The sequence below is a fragment of the Hemitrygon akajei genome, chromosome 10 (genome assembly GCF_048418815.1).
Source record: "Hemitrygon akajei chromosome 10, sHemAka1.3, whole genome shotgun sequence".
In the NCBI taxonomy this organism is placed as follows: Eukaryota; Metazoa; Chordata; class Chondrichthyes; order Myliobatiformes; family Dasyatidae; genus Hemitrygon; species Hemitrygon akajei.
The window spans coordinates 171,076,072-171,094,626 of record NC_133133.1 but is presented as its reverse complement, the minus strand read 5'-3'; the positions used below and the strand labels follow the sequence as shown (position 1 = coordinate 171,094,626).

The 18,555-nt window shown below is 43.6% G+C and overlaps 1 protein-coding gene across 1 annotated transcript in view; it reads left to right on the top strand.

Annotated features, from left to right (window-relative positions):
- The window catches only part of LOC140734953 (cathepsin E-like), a 51,887-nt gene that overhangs the window by 2,922 nt on the left and 30,410 nt on the right, over positions 1–18,555 (top strand). The window contains exon 2 of the mRNA XM_073059687.1: positions 7,231–7,414. Within this exon, the coding sequence (XP_072915788.1) occupies positions 7,231–7,414 (184 nt within the window). The remainder of the gene's footprint in view (positions 1–7,230; positions 7,415–18,555) is intronic.

Sequence of the window (18,555 nt, the reverse complement as noted above, 5' to 3'; positions counted from 1 at the left end):
GAGCTATGCTCTTTTCTCAGTAAAAGAACCAATCACCACCCTACTCCACCAACTTCCTCCATCGGGCAGAACTGGTCCTGAACAACCTCCTCCAACTTCTTGTTCGTCTCATTCCACTTCCTCCAGACTTGTGGTGTAGCCATGGGCACACGCATGGGACCAGCTATGCCTGCCTTTCTGTTGGCTATGTAGAACAATCCATGTTTCAAGCCTTCCCTGGTACTGCTCCCCAAATTTTTCTCCGCTACATTGATGACTGCGCTGGTGCTGCTTCTGAACCCATGCTGAGCTCGTCAATTCCATCAGCATAGCTCTGAACTTCCACCCTGTCCTTAAGTTCATTTTGTCCATTTCTGGCAAATCCTTTCACTTTCTCAATCTCCCTGTCTCCATCTCTGGAGACAGACTGTCAATTGACATCTTTTATAAACCTAGTGAAACCACCTGGTTTCCTTGGCTGCGTAAGTCCAGGGAATACACACTTCGGTTCCGCCATACCCGTGAGATTGAGAGGGCTCTCGCACCCTAAAGCCCAGCTTGTGTGGATACTGTGTAATTTGCTACCCTGTTACAACTCAGTGCCAAGAAATAAACTTTCCTTCCAGAACGTCAGAGATGTCCTCTTTCTTCAAAGGGGTTTCCCTTCCTCCACCATTGATGCTGCCCTCACCTGCATCTCCTCCATTTCCCAAACACCTGAACTCACCCCATCTTCTCACAGTCTTAACAGTGATAGAGTTCCTCTTGTCTTTGCCTACCAACCCATTAGCCCCCGCATCCAACACATCATACTCTGCAACTTCTGCCATCTCCAAAGGGATCCTACCACATCTTTACCTCCCTTTCTCTGCTGTCTGCAGGGATTACTCCCTCTGTGATCCCAATGTCCGCTCATCCCTCCTCACTAATCTCCCTCCCGGCACTTAACCCTGCAAGTAGCCAAAGTTCTACACCTGCTCATTCAACTTCTCCCTCACCTCTATTCAGGGCCCCAAAAGGTCCTTCCAGGTGAGGCAACACTTCGCCTGCGAATCTGCTGGGGTTGTCTATTGTGTCTGGTGCTCCTGATGCAGCCTCCTCTAAATTGGTGAGACCTGTTGAACACCTCTGCTCCATCTGCCAAAAGTAGAACTTCCTGGTGGCCAAACATTTTAATTCTGATTCCTATTCTTGTTCCAAAACGTTGGCCATTGGCCTCCTCTTGTGCCACAATGAGGCCACCCTCAGGGTTGAGGAGCAACACCTCATATTCCATCTGGGTAGCCTCCAAACTGATGGCATTAACATTGATTTCTCCTTTCAGTAAAAAAAATTCCCTCCCTCTCCCCTCTTCTATTTGCCACTCTGGTCTCTTCCCTCTTCTCGTCTACTTATTGCTTCCCTCTGGGTCCCCTCCTCCTTCCCTTTCTCCTATGATCCACTCTCCACTCCCACCAAATTGCTTCCTCTCCAGCTCTTTACCTTTCTCACCAAAATGACTTCACCTATCACCTTCTCGCCATCCGCCTTCCCCTCCCCCTATCTTTTCATTCTGGCATCTCCCCCCTTCTTTCCAGTCCTGAAGAATGTTCTCGGACTGAAGCATCGACTGTTTATTCATTTCCATAGATACTGCCTGACCTTCTGGGTCCCTCCAGCGTTCTCTGTGTGTGCTGCTCTGCGGAAATCCTTGTGCTACAGTCAGGAATAAGCTGGAATAAATTTTAAAAGTTTTTAACAACTGGGCATATGGAAAGGTATTGGATTGAATGACAGAACAGTCTCAACGAATGAACACCTATTCCTGGTTCCTTGTTTGTTAGTTCTGCTCAGATTACCTTGGGGCGCAGTTGGGAAAGCAAGTGGATATGTCTTTGTTGTGTTTGTTATGAGGGAGAGTGCAGAGCACACCAGCACGGCAGCATGCAGGCTATTCGACAGAACTATTGATAATGCTCTTTGTACAATATGCCAACTCCTCCCATGTGGATCAGCTGAATGGCATATGGTTAACCCATTAACTACCACTGCAGTCTTGAAGTGGGTTTCTCCCTGGCACTGATCAAGTAGTTCCTATGTTACATGTCACTCTCTTCTTTGCCCAGTTGGTCCTTTGTTTCATGGCATACAATCCTGGTCTCAGAGGAACAAAGTTCCATGTAACCAGTAAAGCATTACTCATTTATAGACCCTTCCCTCCCTGAAACTTACTTTTTTAATAGACATCTAATGATTCTAGTAAATCTACGGTAGTAAAAATGCTAGAGGTATTCAGCAGGCCAGGCTGCATCTATGGAAAAGAGTAAACAGTTGACATTTTGGCCTGAAGCGTTGATTGTTTATTCATTTCCATAGATGTTGTCTGACCCGCTGAGTTCTTTCAGCAGTTTGTGTGTTTGTGTTACTGATTTGCAGCATCTGCAGATTTTCTCTTGTATTTAATGATTCCTCACAGGCCATGACTGTAGGATCTGCAGAGAACATTTGCCATTTTACACAATATTCCTGCAGCAGCTTGTAATACCAGGCCATTGGAGGAATGCCAATACGGCACCTGACATTTAACATGCAAGTGGAAGCAATGGTACTAGTTTCAACTCTGGCTTGGTAACCGGAGTTGGAGATGTGGGAATCTCCCCTGATAACAACGTAATGAGATGGTATAGATATTCAATTTATATCTTTTGATCTATTCAACAACTCCTACATTCCTTAAAAAAGAGCTTAGAAAATAACTGCTTTATATAAAATTAGCTGAATTAATCCTAATATAGTGAAACACAGATAATCTGCTCTCCAATTATCTGGAAATTTGCAGTCCATCTCTAGCCTTTGACACTTGTATTCTGTTTAATCCATTGAGTTCCCTGTTCCCACACCCCATTGATTCTGTTTCCCTTGAAACCTACCACAGCCTTGATTTGTGTATTCCCTGTGAACTTGCAGGATTCACTGGAAATTTCATTATTCCTAAAAAGATAAAGGTATGTTGGACTGTTACTAAAAATACCAACCAACAGTTTGGAAAATCCAGTAATCTGACTCCAGGAAGTTCTCCATCATTCCTGATTAATGGAGTTTGGCCGTATGCTGTCTGGTGGAAGCTGAAAACCTGGTGGTGAATGAGAAGGTTTCTGAAGAAAGGAGCCTGCAGTTTTCCTGAAACTTGCAAGTTGAAGGGCATTCACTGGTCCATCATTCACCCCTTTGTTGGCAGTCAATAGCCCGGGGAAGTTCCCAGTGTACATACAATGTAGGGTGGTTGGGTGGAGTTATGTCTCTGTCAAAGGAGGTGTAAGGCACTCCTTCCCTCCGCTAGTCTGCAGGTCACCCTTGGGCAAGGTACAGCACCAGTTTAGCCCTTCCCCTCTCCTGATCAGGGTCACATGGGAGCAGGTGAAGGATGGTCATATGAGCTACTGATGCATATCACAAATCCTTGTTATGCAGCCCCTTATGCCAGGCAGACAATCTCTGAAGAGTATTGATAATGGCTGGGGTCACCTGTCTTGTAAAGGTACTGCCCAGAAGAAGGCAAATGCAAACTATTTCTGCAGAAAAATTTGCCAAGAACTGTCATGGTCATGGAAAAACCATGATTGCCCACGTCATACGACACGGCACATAACAAATGAACGAACAAGCTATAGAGTGTCAGTGTGGAATTAGTATATACATATTTATTACATCACAGAATGAGACCATTCAGCCCATCAGGCAGTGCTAGCTCCTAGGTGAACAAGTCCTTTGATCCCCTTCCCACGTCTATTCTTTATCATGTGCTCACTAATGCTCCCCATTCTTCTGCCACCCAGCTGTGCTTGAGGCAATTGTACAGAAGCAAATTGGCATATATATAATAAATAGTGCAAAAAGAGAAATAAAAAGTAGTCAGGTAGTGTTCATGGGTTCAATGTCCATTCAGAAATCAGATAGCAGAGGGGAAGAAGCTGTTCCTGAATCATTGAGTGTGTGCCCTCAGGCTCCTGCACCTCCTCCCTGATGGTAGCAATGAGAAGAGGACACGTCCTGGGTGATGGGGATCCTTGATGATGGATGCCACCTTTTTGAGACAATGCTTCTAGAAGATGTCCTGGATGCTACAGAGGCTAGTGTCCATGGTGGAGCTGACTGAGTTCACAACTTTCTGCAGCTTCTTTCGGTCCTCTGCAGTAGACACCACACCCTCCTGCCCCATATCAGACGGTGATGCAGCCAGTTGGAATGCTCTCCACGGTACATCTGTAGAAAGTTGCCAGTGTCTTTAGTGACACACCAAATCATGTCAGACTCCTCAGGAAGTGTAGCTGCTGTCGTGCTCTCTTTGTAATACTTGTAGATGGTCTGATGAGTGTCAGGTCACACTCGTACCAAAGAAGATAAAGGCAATAACTATCTCCAATATGAGAGAGAATAGTTACCTATCTACGCTTTCAATGGTATTCATCATTTCGCTGCCCACCATCTCCATTGACTAGAAACTCAGCTGGACCAGCCACATAAATATAAAAAATAGTTTTATTTGTTACACGTACATTAAAACACACAGAGAAATGTTGTGATTTTGTCAACGACCAACACAGAGACTAAGAACTTTTTTTATTGAGGTACAACATGGAACTGCACTGCCCAACAATCCTCCGATTTAATCCCAGCCTAATCACGGGACAATTTACAATGGCGAATTAACCTACCAACCAGTACCTCTTTGGGTTCTGGGAGGAAACTGGAGCACCTGGAGGAAACACACACAGTTACGGGGAGAAGGTACAAACTCCTTACAGGCAGTGGTGGGAATTGAACCCGTGTGGCTGGTACAGTGAAGTGTTGCGCTAACTACTATGCTACCGTGCAGCCCCGCAAGTGTCGCCATGCTTCCAATGCCAATGTGGCATGCCCTTTACTAACGCTAACTCGTGTGTCTTTGGGGTGTAGAATGTACAGACTCCTTACAGAGGTGGCAGGAATTGAGCAGTCGGTGCTGTGATAGCATTATGTGAACCACTACGTTGCCAAGCTGCCCCACATAAATACCGTGCCAACCGGTGCGGAATAGGGGTGGTTATCCTGTGGTTAATAACTTACCTCCTGACACGCCAGAGCCAGGCATGTTCTGAAAGACATGTTAGGTCCCTCAGCTTGCTTAAATGAATTGTGTTCAAGAAGCCAGACACCATCCAGGACAAAATAGCTTGTTTAACCATCATAGAGATGGTATGATACATGGATCATACCTGGATACATGGATACATAGCTCCCCAGTACTGACAGCCAGTAAGTGACTGAAGGGGGTATCCTCTACAAAATATATGGCTGTTATTTATTTATTAATGTTTATTTGGAGATACAGTGCAGAACAGGCTGTTCTGACCCAACGAGTCGTGCCACCCAGCGACCTACCTATTTAACACCAGTCTAATCACAGGACAATTTACAATGAGCAATTAACCAACAAACTGGTATGTCTTTGGACCTTGGGAGGAAACTGAAGCGTGTGGAGGAAACCAGGGAGTCATGGGGAGAATGTACAAACTCCTTACAGTTGGAGCCGGAATTGAACTCCAAACTCTGACACCCCAAGCTGTAATAGTGATGCGGTAACATCAGTGGTGTCTTGTCTGTCCAAACTTCTCTAACAGTGGCTTCTAAACCCACAATAATGACAAAGAAGGGTGAGGGCATCTGGTGTAGGGGATCAGCACTATCTGCCAGTTTCCTCTCAATCCTGCTCTGGACAAATATTTTTATTCCTTCATCGTGTCCAGTTCGAATCCAGGGACTCCCATGCCATCAATACTGTCAGACTTCTTCCACCAGAAGGACTGGAGGAGTTCAGGAACACAACTCACCATCACTTTCTTACTGATTAGGGATGGGCAATAAATGCTGGCCTTGCCTGTGACTCCCAGATCTCAAAGCATAAATTATAAAATATCCTGTTTTGATTACCGGGTAGGATATTGGTGATTTAAAGGCTGATTTGCCTCATATTCGATCAAGTCCTCAAGGAAACCATTGTCTGACAAGGAGCCATAGACAGCTTGTCCAATGTCCACGTTAGTTGCATGGCGTACTCAGTGCCATATAACCATGTAACAATTACAGAACAGAAACAGGCCATCTCGGCCCTTCTAGTCCATGCCGAACGCTTACTCTCACCTAGTCCCACCGACCTGCACTCAGCCCATGACCCTCCATTCCTTTCCTGTCCATACAACTATCCAATTTTTTTTAAAATGACAATACCGAACCTGCCTCTACCACTTCTACTGGAAGCTTATTCCACTCAGCTACCACCCTCTGAGTAAAGAAATTCCCCCTTGTGTTACCCCTACACTTTTGCCCCTTAACTCTCAACTCATGTCCTCTTGTTTGAATCTCCCCTACTCTCAATGGAAAAAGCCTATCCACGTCAACTCTATCTATCCCCATAATTTTAAATACCTCTATCAAGTCCCCCCTCAACCTTCTATGCTCCAAAGAATAAAGACCTAACTTGTTCGACCTTTCTCTGTAACTTAGGTGCTGAAACCCAGGTAACATTCTAGTAAATCTCCTCTGTACTCTCTCTATTTTGTTGTCATCTTTCCTATAATTCAGTGACCAGAACTGTACACAATACTCCAAATTTGGCCTCACCAATGCCTTGTACAATTTTAGCCATACATCCTAACTCCAATACTCAATGCTCTGATTTATAAAGGCCAGCATACCAAAAGCTTTCATCACCACCCTATCCACATGAGATTCCACCTTCAGGGAACTATGCACCATTATTCCTAGATCATTCCTCAATGCCCTACCATTTACCATGTATGTCCTATTTTGATTAGTCCTACCAAAATGTAGCAGTTCACACTTATCAGCATTATCACCATAAGTAAAAGTAAGGTAAACTTCCTCCCTGCGCCTTGTTTGGTGCATTGTTTGCCGTTTCTTTAGTGTTACTCTGTTTTACGAGGCCGAGCTGCTAGCTCAACGCTCAGCCAGTACGGATGGAAAGCATGCAAGGTGCCGGCGGGATTCGAACCTGGGACATTTTGTTCCAAAGTCCAGTTGCGGATACCGCTACATCCCAGCATGGATTACCATACCACCATACTGTCAGCTAGTGCCATTCCAGATAATAAATGGGCCAGTGGGGAGAGAAAAACAGAACGATTGATTGCCTTTTCACTTAGTGACCACCAGTTCTGCACTTCATTTTCAGCATGCCGTATTTACATGAAATATATTTAATGCTTTTTGCAGGATACCTCTAACCCACTTCAAGTCGATAAGAACCATCCTGAGAGAACGCAATAAACTTGACGATTTTCTAGCACATCACAATGCATCTACGCTCACCCGAAAGTACAGTCACTGTTACCCTTCCGAATTCTTAATGCTCGACGATGTTGGCATCACCTCTGAGCACTTGTCAAATTACATGGATGTAAGTTTTCATTAACATAGTCATAGTCATAAAAACATAGAGCAATAGAGTGCAGAAATAGTTTCTTTGTTCCAACTCGTCCATGTCAACGAAGAGAAAGGGTTCTTCTACCACTGGAAAACCAGGCTGTATGAGGGCGACCCTCAATGATTGTCGTAATCTATCACCCCAGGGGCCCACATGAGAGGCAACAGTGTTATAGGTTTTAAAGAATGCAAAAGACCTCTACTCAAAGCATTGACTAAGAACGTATGTATGAAAAGGCATTGCACGGTTTATTCTCGTAAATATATTTTGTTTATTGTGATATACATTAAAAAAAACCTTGTCCATTCTCCCCTTTCATATTTGTGTTATATATCATAGTCTATGCCCCCCCACCCGCATCAGGATTTCGTGAAACCATGGGAGCAGGTGGTGGATGGTTGTATGTGCAGCTGGTGCATATCACAAGTCCTGCTTATGCGACCGCTGATACCAGACAGACAATCTCTGCAGAGTATTGATAATGGCTGGGGTCACCCATCTAGTAAAGACACTGCCGGGAAGAAGCTAGTTGCAAACCATGTCTGTAGAAAGAATTGCCAAGAACATTCATGGTCTTAAAACCATGATTGCTCACGTCATCCATCATGGCGCAAATGTAGTCTGAATCTATGTCAGGTCGGAGAACATTCAAGTATCCTTCAGGCACAGAAGTTGATCTTCAACGCCTCCAACTTTGGTCTTGGTTTTAACACTACATTCTCTCTTCTCGCTGCTGCCATTGGGAAGGTGGTACAGGAGTCTTGTGTCCCACACCACCAGGTTCAGGAACAATTGTTACCCATCAACCAACAGGCTCCTCAACCAGTGTGGATAACTTTACTCACCTCACTCTGAACTGGTCCCACAACCTATGGATTTACTTTCAAGGACTCGATAACTCATGTTCTCAGAATTATTTATTTGTTTGTTTGTTTATTTACACAGTTTGCTGCCTTTTCCACATTGATTATTTGTCAGTCTTTGTGTGTAGTCTTTCACTGAATCCATTGCTTTTCTTTGTTCTGTGTGAATGCCAGCAATAAAATGAATCTCAAGGTAAGCATATAGTGACGCTTGCGTGCTCTGATGATAAATTAACTTTGATCTTTGAACCTTGAACCAACCCCCCCCGATACTGTATTCAAATAGTCACCTTCAATCATATGCTACATAGTGTATTTTACATAAATGACAAAGGAAACCCTTATGTAGAATAAGCACAAGAACTTCCGCAGATGCTGGAAATCTTGAACATTGTACATAAAATGCTGGAGGAACTCAATAGTTCAGGCAGGTTCTAGAAAGAAGGAAATAGACAGTTGAGATTCTGGGCCAAGAAGCTTCATTAGGACTAGAAAGGAAGGGGGAAGAAGGTGGGGGAGGGGGAGGGGAAGGAGTACAAGCTTGCAGGTGATAGCTGAATGTGAGTAGGTGGGGAAGGGGGTTGATGTAAGAAGCTGGGATGTGATAGGTGGAAGAGGTGAAGGACTGAAGAAGAAGGGATCTGATAGGAGAGGAGAATGGTCCATGGAAGAAATGAAAAGAGGAGGGGCACCAGAGGGAGGTGATGGGTAGCTGAGGAAAAGAGAAGAGGTGAGATCTGTGGCCCAGTTTTAACTTGACCCATTTTAACAATTTCAAGTTCTTGCAGATTTACAAAGCAGTGGATTGTTTTGTTGGACCTGCACCAACTGCAGGAACTCTCCCTTATAATTGAAACTTTCAGTTCCTGTTTTCCATAATCACAGCTTTGCTTTGTTTGAGAATCCTCAGTACTAATTGTGCCAGTATAACTCCCCTGCCTTTTCAGCTCACGTTGACACACCAAGAAACAGAAAATGTTCTGTATTTACTAATAATATCTTGGTGTAGCCACGTCTGACAATGCAAGGTTAGCATTAATATTTAAAATAAATCTTTTCCTTGTACATAATGTTCTGGGTGCTGTAGGGGGTCAGTGTCTGAAAGATCAGGTGTAGAAGGTCTTTACCTACTTTAAGAGACGATGACTTCCTCAGCTTTGTTAAGTTAATGGTCTTTCTGCTGGATTGACTTTCACTGTCCAAACAAATAAAGACTGGGCCAGAGACAGCAGGAAAAAAGCTCATCTGATGATAACATTTAGTGAATGCAGTTTCTTTCGATAGGAAAAAAACGGTATTATTTCAATAGATTTGGGGACACTGACTTACAGAGGGATCTCAAGTCAAAGTCTAAGTAAATTAATTATCAAAGTACATATATGTCACCATATATAACATTGAGACTTATTTTCCTGGGGGCATTTACAGGAAAATAAAGAATCTCAATAGAATTTATGAAAAACTCTTCAAAAGCAAAGACTGACACACAAGCAATGAGCAAAAGACGACACACTGTGAAAACAACAATAAGTAATTAACACTCCATCATGACGAAGTTACTTACACGAGAAACTCTGCAGATGCTGGAAATCAAGAGCAACACACACAAAATGCTGGAGGAACTCAGCAGGTCAGGCAGCATCTATGGAAATGAACAAACAGTCAATGTTTCAGGCTGGGACCCTTCCTGAGGGGGAAGGGGGAGGGGGAAGGCACCAAAATAAAAAGGTGGAGGGAGGGGAAGAAGCATGGCTAAAAGATGATAGGTGAAGCAAGGTGGGTGGGAAAGGTCAAAGGTTGGAGGGAAGGAACCTGATAGGACAGGACAGTGGACCACGGGAGAAAGGGAAAGAGGAGGAGACCCAGCGGGAGGGGATAGGCAGGTGGGAAGAGGTAAGAGCCGGAGTGGGGAATAGAAGAAGGGGTGAGAGAGAGGGAAAATTCCTTTACTAGAAGGAGAAATTGATATTCATGCCAACAGGTTGGAGGCTACCCACACAGAACGTAAGGTGTTGCTCCTTCACCCTGAGGGAGGCCTCATCTTGGCACAGGAGGAGGCCATGGACTGACATGTTAGAACAGGAATGGGAATTAGATTTAAAATGTTTGGCGAACGGGAAGTACCGCTTTTGGTGGGCAGAGAAGAAGAGATTGAAGAAGTGGTCCCCCAATTCAGAATGAGTCTCACCAATGTTGAGGAGGCCGCATCGGGAGCACCGGATATAATAGACAGTCCCAGCAGATTCTCAGGTGAAGTGATGCCTCGCCTGGAAGGACTGTTTGGGTCTCTGAATGGAGGCGAGGGGTGGAGGTGAACGGTGTAGCAGTTTGGCTGTAACAGAAGTTGTAAAGTTCTTGAAAGTGATTCTGTAGGTTGTGGAATCAGTTAATGATCGAGGTGAATGAAGTTATCTACATTGGTTTGGAAGTCTGATGGTTGTAGGGTAATAAATGTTGCTGAACCTGGTCATGTGGGACCTGAGGCTCCTTTTCCTCCAGACTTGGTTGCTTTTCTGCTCTGGTCAGAGAAAGCAAACTCAAAATACATCAATAGTTAAAAAGCAAAATGGAATCAGAATCAGGGTTAGTATCTGTACATGGTATGAAATTTGTTGCTTTATGACAGCAGAACAATGCAATGATAATAAAATAAAACTATAAATGACACTAAGATTTATATATAAAAATAAATTAAGTAAGTAATGCATAAAGAGAGGAAAAAATACTGAGGTAGTGTTCATGGATTAATTATCCATTCAGAAATCTGATGGCCGAGGGGAAGAAGCTGTTCCTGAATCACTGAGTGTGTGCCGTCAGGCACCTGTACCTCCTTCTTGATGGTAGCAATAAGAGGGCACGTCCTGGGTGATGGAGGTCCTTGATGATGGATGCTGCATTTATGAAGCTTCGGCTTTTGAAGGTGTCCTCTGTGCTGGGGAAGCTAGTGCCATGATGGAACTGGCTAGGTTTACAAATTTCTCCAGCTTTTTCTGATCGTGTGCAGTGGCCCCTGCATCCCAGATGGTGATGCAACCAGTTAGAATGCTCTCCACAGTACATTTGTATAAACTTGCTAGTGTCTTTAGTGACATACCAAGACTCCTCAAACTCCAAATGAAATATAGACTGTCAAGACATCTTTGAAAGTGCATCAATACATCAGGCCCAGGATAGATCCTCAGAGATCTTGACACCCAGGAACTTGAAGCTGCTCGCTCTCTCTACTTCTGATCCCTCTATGAGGATTGGTATGTGTTCCTTCATCTTACCATTCCTGAAGTCCACAATCAGCTCTTTCGTCTTACTGATGTTGAGTGCCAGGTTGTTGCTGCGGCACCATTCCACTGGTTGGCATATCTCACTCCTGTATGCCCTCTCGTCACCACCTGAGATTCTACCAACAATGATTCTGTCATTGATAAATTTACAGATGGTATTTGAACTATGCCTAGCCACACAGTCAACGTGCATGTAGAGAATAGAGCAGTGGGCTAAGCATACACCTTTGAGGTGCGTCAGTATTGATCATCAGCGAGGAGGATATGTTATCACCAATCCCCACAGATTGTGGTCTTCCAGTTAGGAAGTTGAAGATCCAATTGCAGAGGAAGGTCCAGAGGCCCAGGTTCTGCAACTTCTCAATCAGGATTGTGGGAATGATAGTATTAAATGCTGAGCTATAGTCGATGAGCAAGTTGAGCAAGTACATGAGCAAGCTGTCCTGATCCACTGTAGAGGTGAGATAGTACCTGGGGTATTGGGCGTAGTTTTGGTCTCCTTGCTTGAGGATTTATTTGAAATAGAGGGAGTGCATCAAAGGTTCATTATTCTGAAGTGGCAGATGGAATACAGTGTAGGGAAGTGCAGCGTTATGACTTAGTAGGAAAGATAATGATGTATTTTCTAAATAGCGAGAGTATTCAGGAATCAACATCAGAATCAGGTTTAATATCACTGATATCTCTCGTGAAATTTGTTGTTATGTGGCAGCAGTACAATGCAATACATAACAATAAAAACGGAATTACAATAGTATATATACACACACACACAACACGTACACACACATAATGTATACACACACACACACACACACACAACACGTACACACACACACACACAACACGTACACACACACACACTCACACACACACACACACACACACACAACACGTACACACACACACACACACACACAACACGTACACACACACACAACACGTACACACACACACTCACACACACACACACACACACACACAACACGTACACACACACACAACACGTACACACACACACTCACACACACACACACACACACAACACATACACACACACACACAACACATACACACACACACAACACGTACACACACACACTCACACACACACACACACACACAACACGTACACACACACACACAACACGTACACACACACACACACAACACGTACACACACACACACACACAACACGTACACACACACACTCACACACACACACACACACAACACATACACACACACAACACATACACACACACACACAACACGTACACACACACACACACACAACACGTACACACACACACACTCACACACACACACAACACGTACACACAACACGTACACACACACACACACACACAACACGTACACACACACACAACACGTACACACACACACACACAACACGTACACACACACACTCACACACACACACACACAACACATACACACACACAACACATACACACACACACACACACACAACACGTACACACACACACACACACAACACGTACACACACACACACACACACACACACACACACAACACGTACACACACACACACACAACACGTACACACACACACACTCACACACACACACACACACACACACAACACGTACACACACACACTCACACACACACACAACACGTACACACAACACGTACACACACACACACACAACACGTACACACACACACACACAACACGTACACACACACACACTCACACACACACACACACACACACAACACGTACACCCACACACACACACACAACACGTACACACACACACACACACACAACACGTACACACACACACACACAACATGTACACACACACACACTCACACACACACACACACACACACAACACGTACACACACACACACAACACGTACACACACACACTCACACACACACACACACACACACACAACATGTACACACACACACACACAACACGTACACACACACACACACACACACACAACACACACACACACACACACAACACGTACATACACACACACACACACACACACACAACACGTACACACACGCACACACACTCAGGTACACACACACACACACAACACGTACACACACATAATGTATACACACACACACGCGCACACACACACACACACACACACACACACTCAGGTACACACACACACACACACGTATATCAAATTAATAATTTAATTATATATTAGATGAAATAAAAATAATTTAATTTAATGAAAAATTAAATTAAATAAGTAGTGCAAAAAGAGAGAAAAAAAGTGAGGTAGTGTTCATGGGTTCATTGTCCATTCAGGAATCGAATGGCAGAGGGGAAGAAGCATTTCCTGAATCAGTGAGTGTGTGCCTTCAGACTCCTGAAGCTCCTCCTTGATGGTAGCAATGAGAAGAGAGCATGTCCTGGATGATGGGGGTCCTTATTGACGGATGCCACCTTATTGAGGCATCGCTCCTTGAAGATGTCCTGGATGTCGGGGACGCTAGTGCCCATGATGGAGCTGACTAACTATACAACCTTCTGCAGAGGGAGGTACAGAGACCCAGGTTTTGGGGCTTATTGATTAGTACTCAGGATACGATTGTGTTGAAAGCTGGATGGTAATCAATAAAAAGCAGTCTGATATAGGTGTTATTATAGTTCAGGAGATCTAAGGCTGAGCGGAGAGTCAGTGAGCCAGCCACATACTGACTTTTTTGATCCTGTACAGTGTCTCTTCTCCCTCCCACCACCCCCCCCCTCTTCCAGACGGTGATGCAGTCAGTTAGACTGCTCTCCATTGGACATCTGTAGAAATTTGTGAGTGTCTTTGATGACATACCAAATCTCATCAAACTCCTAATGAAGTATAGGCACTGTCTTGCCTTCTTTGTAACTGCATCGATATGTTGTAGAGGTACAAAGGGAGTTGGGAGTTCCAGGATTCCTTCAAGGTTAACTTGTGGGTTGAGTTGGGTTAGTAAAGAAGTTAATACAACGTTAGCCTTCATTTTGAGTGGACTAGAATATAAAGGCAAGAATGTACTGTGAGGAAGCTCTTTGGGATGCTGGACAGACTGCATTTGGAATATTGTGAGCAGTTCTGGGCCCCATATCTCAGGAAGCATGTGATGGCCCTGGAAGAGGTGAAGAAGAGGCTCACTAGAATAATCCCAAGAGCTTTTGATGTCCCTGTGCCAGTACTCAATGGAGTTCAGAAGGCTGAGGGAAAGATTCTCACTGAAACCTGCCAGATACTGAAAGGCCTGGGATAAATTTGATGTGGAGATGATGTTTCCATTAGTAGGATAGTACTATTATTTCAGAACACCTGTCATGGGCTCAGCACATTACAATTATGAAGAAAGCACAGCAGTGCCTCTACTGCAAAGATCTGGTATGACATCTAAAACTTCGACAAACTTCTATTGATCTGTAGTGGAGAGTAGATTGACTGGCTGCATCACAGCTTGCTATGGAAACAACAACGCCCTTAAACGGAAAGTCCTACAAAAAGTAGTGGATACGGCCCAGTCCATCACGAGTAAAACCCTCCCCACCATCGAGCACATCTACATGAAATGCTGTTACAGGAAAGCAGGGACCCCCACCACCCAGGAAATCCTCTCTGTTTGCTGCTGTCATTAGGAAGAAGATTCAGGAGCCTCAGAACTCACACCACCAGGTTCAGGAACAGTCACTATCCCTGAACCATCAGGTACTTGATCTCACAATCCATGGACTCACTTTCAAGGACTTTTTGTCTGTTGTTCTTGATATTATTACATTGATGATGATGATGATTATTTGTTTGTTCTTTATTTGCACAGTTTGTTGTCTTTTGCACACTGTTTGAATGTTCAAGTTGGTGTGGCCTTTCATGGATTCTGTTATGGTTATTATTCTATAGATTTATTGAGTATGCCTGCAAGACAATGGATTTCAGGGTTGTATATGGTGATATATTTGTACTTTGATACTTAATTTAATTTGAACTTTAAACTTTAGGATCTAGGTGCACAGCCTCAGAATAAAGGGACACCCCCTGAAAACTGAAATGAGGAATTTCCTTGGCCAGATTTCAAAGTTCAAAGTAAATTTATTATCAAAGTATGTATACTATATAAAACTTTGAGACTCATCTTATTGCAGGAATCCACAAAACAAAGAAACTCACTAGAATCCACAGGAAAAAAAAAAACCCAGACAATAAAGATAATTGAATATCCAATTTGTGGAAAAAAAGAACAAATTAAGTAAACAATTGACAAAAGTAAACAAATAAGTAATACATAGAACCGCAGAGTCACCAGAAGTGAGTCCATGTGCTGCAGAGTCAGTTTGGGACTGATGCTAGTGAAGCCGGTCCAGGAGCCCGATAGCTGCAGGCCACAGCCACGAAGTCAGTTCAGGACTGAGGTGAGTGAAGCCGGTCCAGGAGCCCGATAGCTGCAGGCCACAGCCATGAAGTCAGTTCAGGACTGAGGTGAGTGAAGCCGGTCCAGGGGCCTAAAGGCTCCAAGACAAGACCTGCTCCCAAACCTGGCAATGTGGGACCCAGGACTCCTGCACCTCAATGGTAGTAGCAAGAAGGAAGGGAGATGGGTCAAACTTAGGTAGATAGGACAGGCTCAGGTGGAGGGTCTTGGCTGTCATGGAGTTTGCTTTCCACTCTCAGGGTTTGATGCTTTAATTTGGCTCGATGTTTTAATCGTTGTGGGTTAGCGCAATTGAACACCAGTTTGGTTACCACACTCGGGCCTCAACACTTTAATCTGGTCTGAAGTCCGAACTTAAGATGGTGGATCTTCATCTTCAATGTGCCATACCTACATTCTCGAGAGTCAAGTTCACCGAATCTTCAGGAGATTGTAAAATCACTGGTTATCTTTGTCAGTTCAAAAGTATATTTCTTAATGTGGAATGACAGGCTGTGGATTACAGTGATGCCAGTTCAGAAGAAGTATATCAATTAGTTTAGTGAACTGCCCACAAAACTTTGTCGTATATTGCCATCTTGCAAAGGGTGGTGAATCTATGGAATTCATTGCTTGGGGGATGTGGAGGCCAAATCCATTAGGTGTGTTTAAGGCAGAGATTGATAAGTTCTTCATTTGTAAGTGAGCTAAATGTTGTCAGGAGACAGTAGGACAAAGGAGTTGAAAAAGATCAGCCATGGAGCAGACACAATGGGCTGTATGGCCTGATTTTGTTCCTATTTCTCATGATATTGTGATCTTATGATCTATAGGGTGACAGGACTGTTAAATGAGAGGAGAATAGGTAAACCATGCCCTCATTTGCTGGAGTTCAGAGGAATAAGTGCAAGATGAACAAGAACGGGCAGAGACATTTCTATATTTTAACCATCTTTAGTTACTGAGTTGCTCACTGTGTTATCCTCCAAGGGGACCACAACCTTGTCACTGGGTTTGGAGGCTTGTGTGCCTCAATGACCCAAAGAGCTGTGTTGGCAGGAGTCAGGACCTTGCACTTTCAGACTAAGAGTGGTTCACCGGTCCTCTATGCTTGGGGATTCAGCTCAGGGTAGTTAGCAACGAAGAATCCTTCTATACCTGTGTGTGATGGTTTGGACAGATGGAGATGGAGGACCTTCATTGCTGCCATAAATGGCTGTAAGTAAGTTAGTGTGTTACAAAGGTCGTGCCCCACTGGTTTTTTGCATTTCAGCCTGGTGTAAAGGAATGTTAAAATATCATTTTGATTCATAGTATTTACTCAGAACATTTGGAGAGAATGTTATCATTATATTCAATATAAGTATAAAATATTTGGACACAGTAGAGAGTGGAATAAGACAATGCGAGTACACATATGCATGTGGTTGAGAAGAGTGGAATGGCTGACATCAGTTTTCTGAATAGGTACCATGTTCTATAGTTCAGAGACCTATAATGTGGTAAATCAGAATCAGGTTTATTATCTTGAATATATGCTGCAAAATTTGTTGTTTTGTGGCACCAGTACAGTGCAGAATATAAAAAGTTTACTATAAGTTAGAATTTTAAAAATATTGACTAATAGGAATAGTGAAGTTCATGGGTTCATGAACTATTCAAAAATCTGATGGCAGTGGGGAAGAAGTGGAGAGAGTGAGCAATTTCAAGTTCCTGGGTGTCATTACCACTAAGGATCTAACCTGGACCCAACATATCAATGCAGCTGCAAAGGAGGTATGACAGTAACTGTATTTCACTAAGAGTTTTCCTTATGTCACAAAAACACTCACAGATTTCTACAGATATACATTTTAACTGGCTGAGTCACTGTCTGGTATGGGGAGGTTTTGGGATTGAAATAAGCTGCAGACAATTGTGAACTTAGTCAGCTCCATCATGGGCACTAGCCTCCTCCGTATCCAGGACATCTTGAAGGAGCGATGCCTCAAAAAGGCGATGTCCATTATTCAGGACTCCATCACTCAGGTCATGCCTTGTTCTCATTGCTACCAGCAGGAAGAAGGTGCAGGAGCCTAAGGGTACACATTCAATAATTCAGAAAGAGCTTCTTCCCCTCTGCCATCTGATTTCTGAATGGACATTGACACCATGAAAACTACATCACTACTTTTTAATTTCCATTTTTGCATTACTAGTGAAATTTAGCTGTTTAATATATATACTCTAATGACTCTAATTCACGTTTTTTCCCTATTATTATGTATTGCATTGTACAGCTGCCACAAAGACAACATTTTCACAACACATGCCAGTGAAATTTGTAACGTATGGACCTATTTCTTTTAGACCAATGATTCCCCTTAGCACTGTGTATGGACTGTTGTCGATGTATGGGTACTGTTCTCTCTCTCTCTCTCTCTCACTCGCTCGCTGCAATGAGGATACACCAGTTAAAGCCATCACCCACATGTGTGCTTTTATTTAATTGATATGTAGTTGCACTGACACAGCAAATTGGCAAAGAGTACAAACC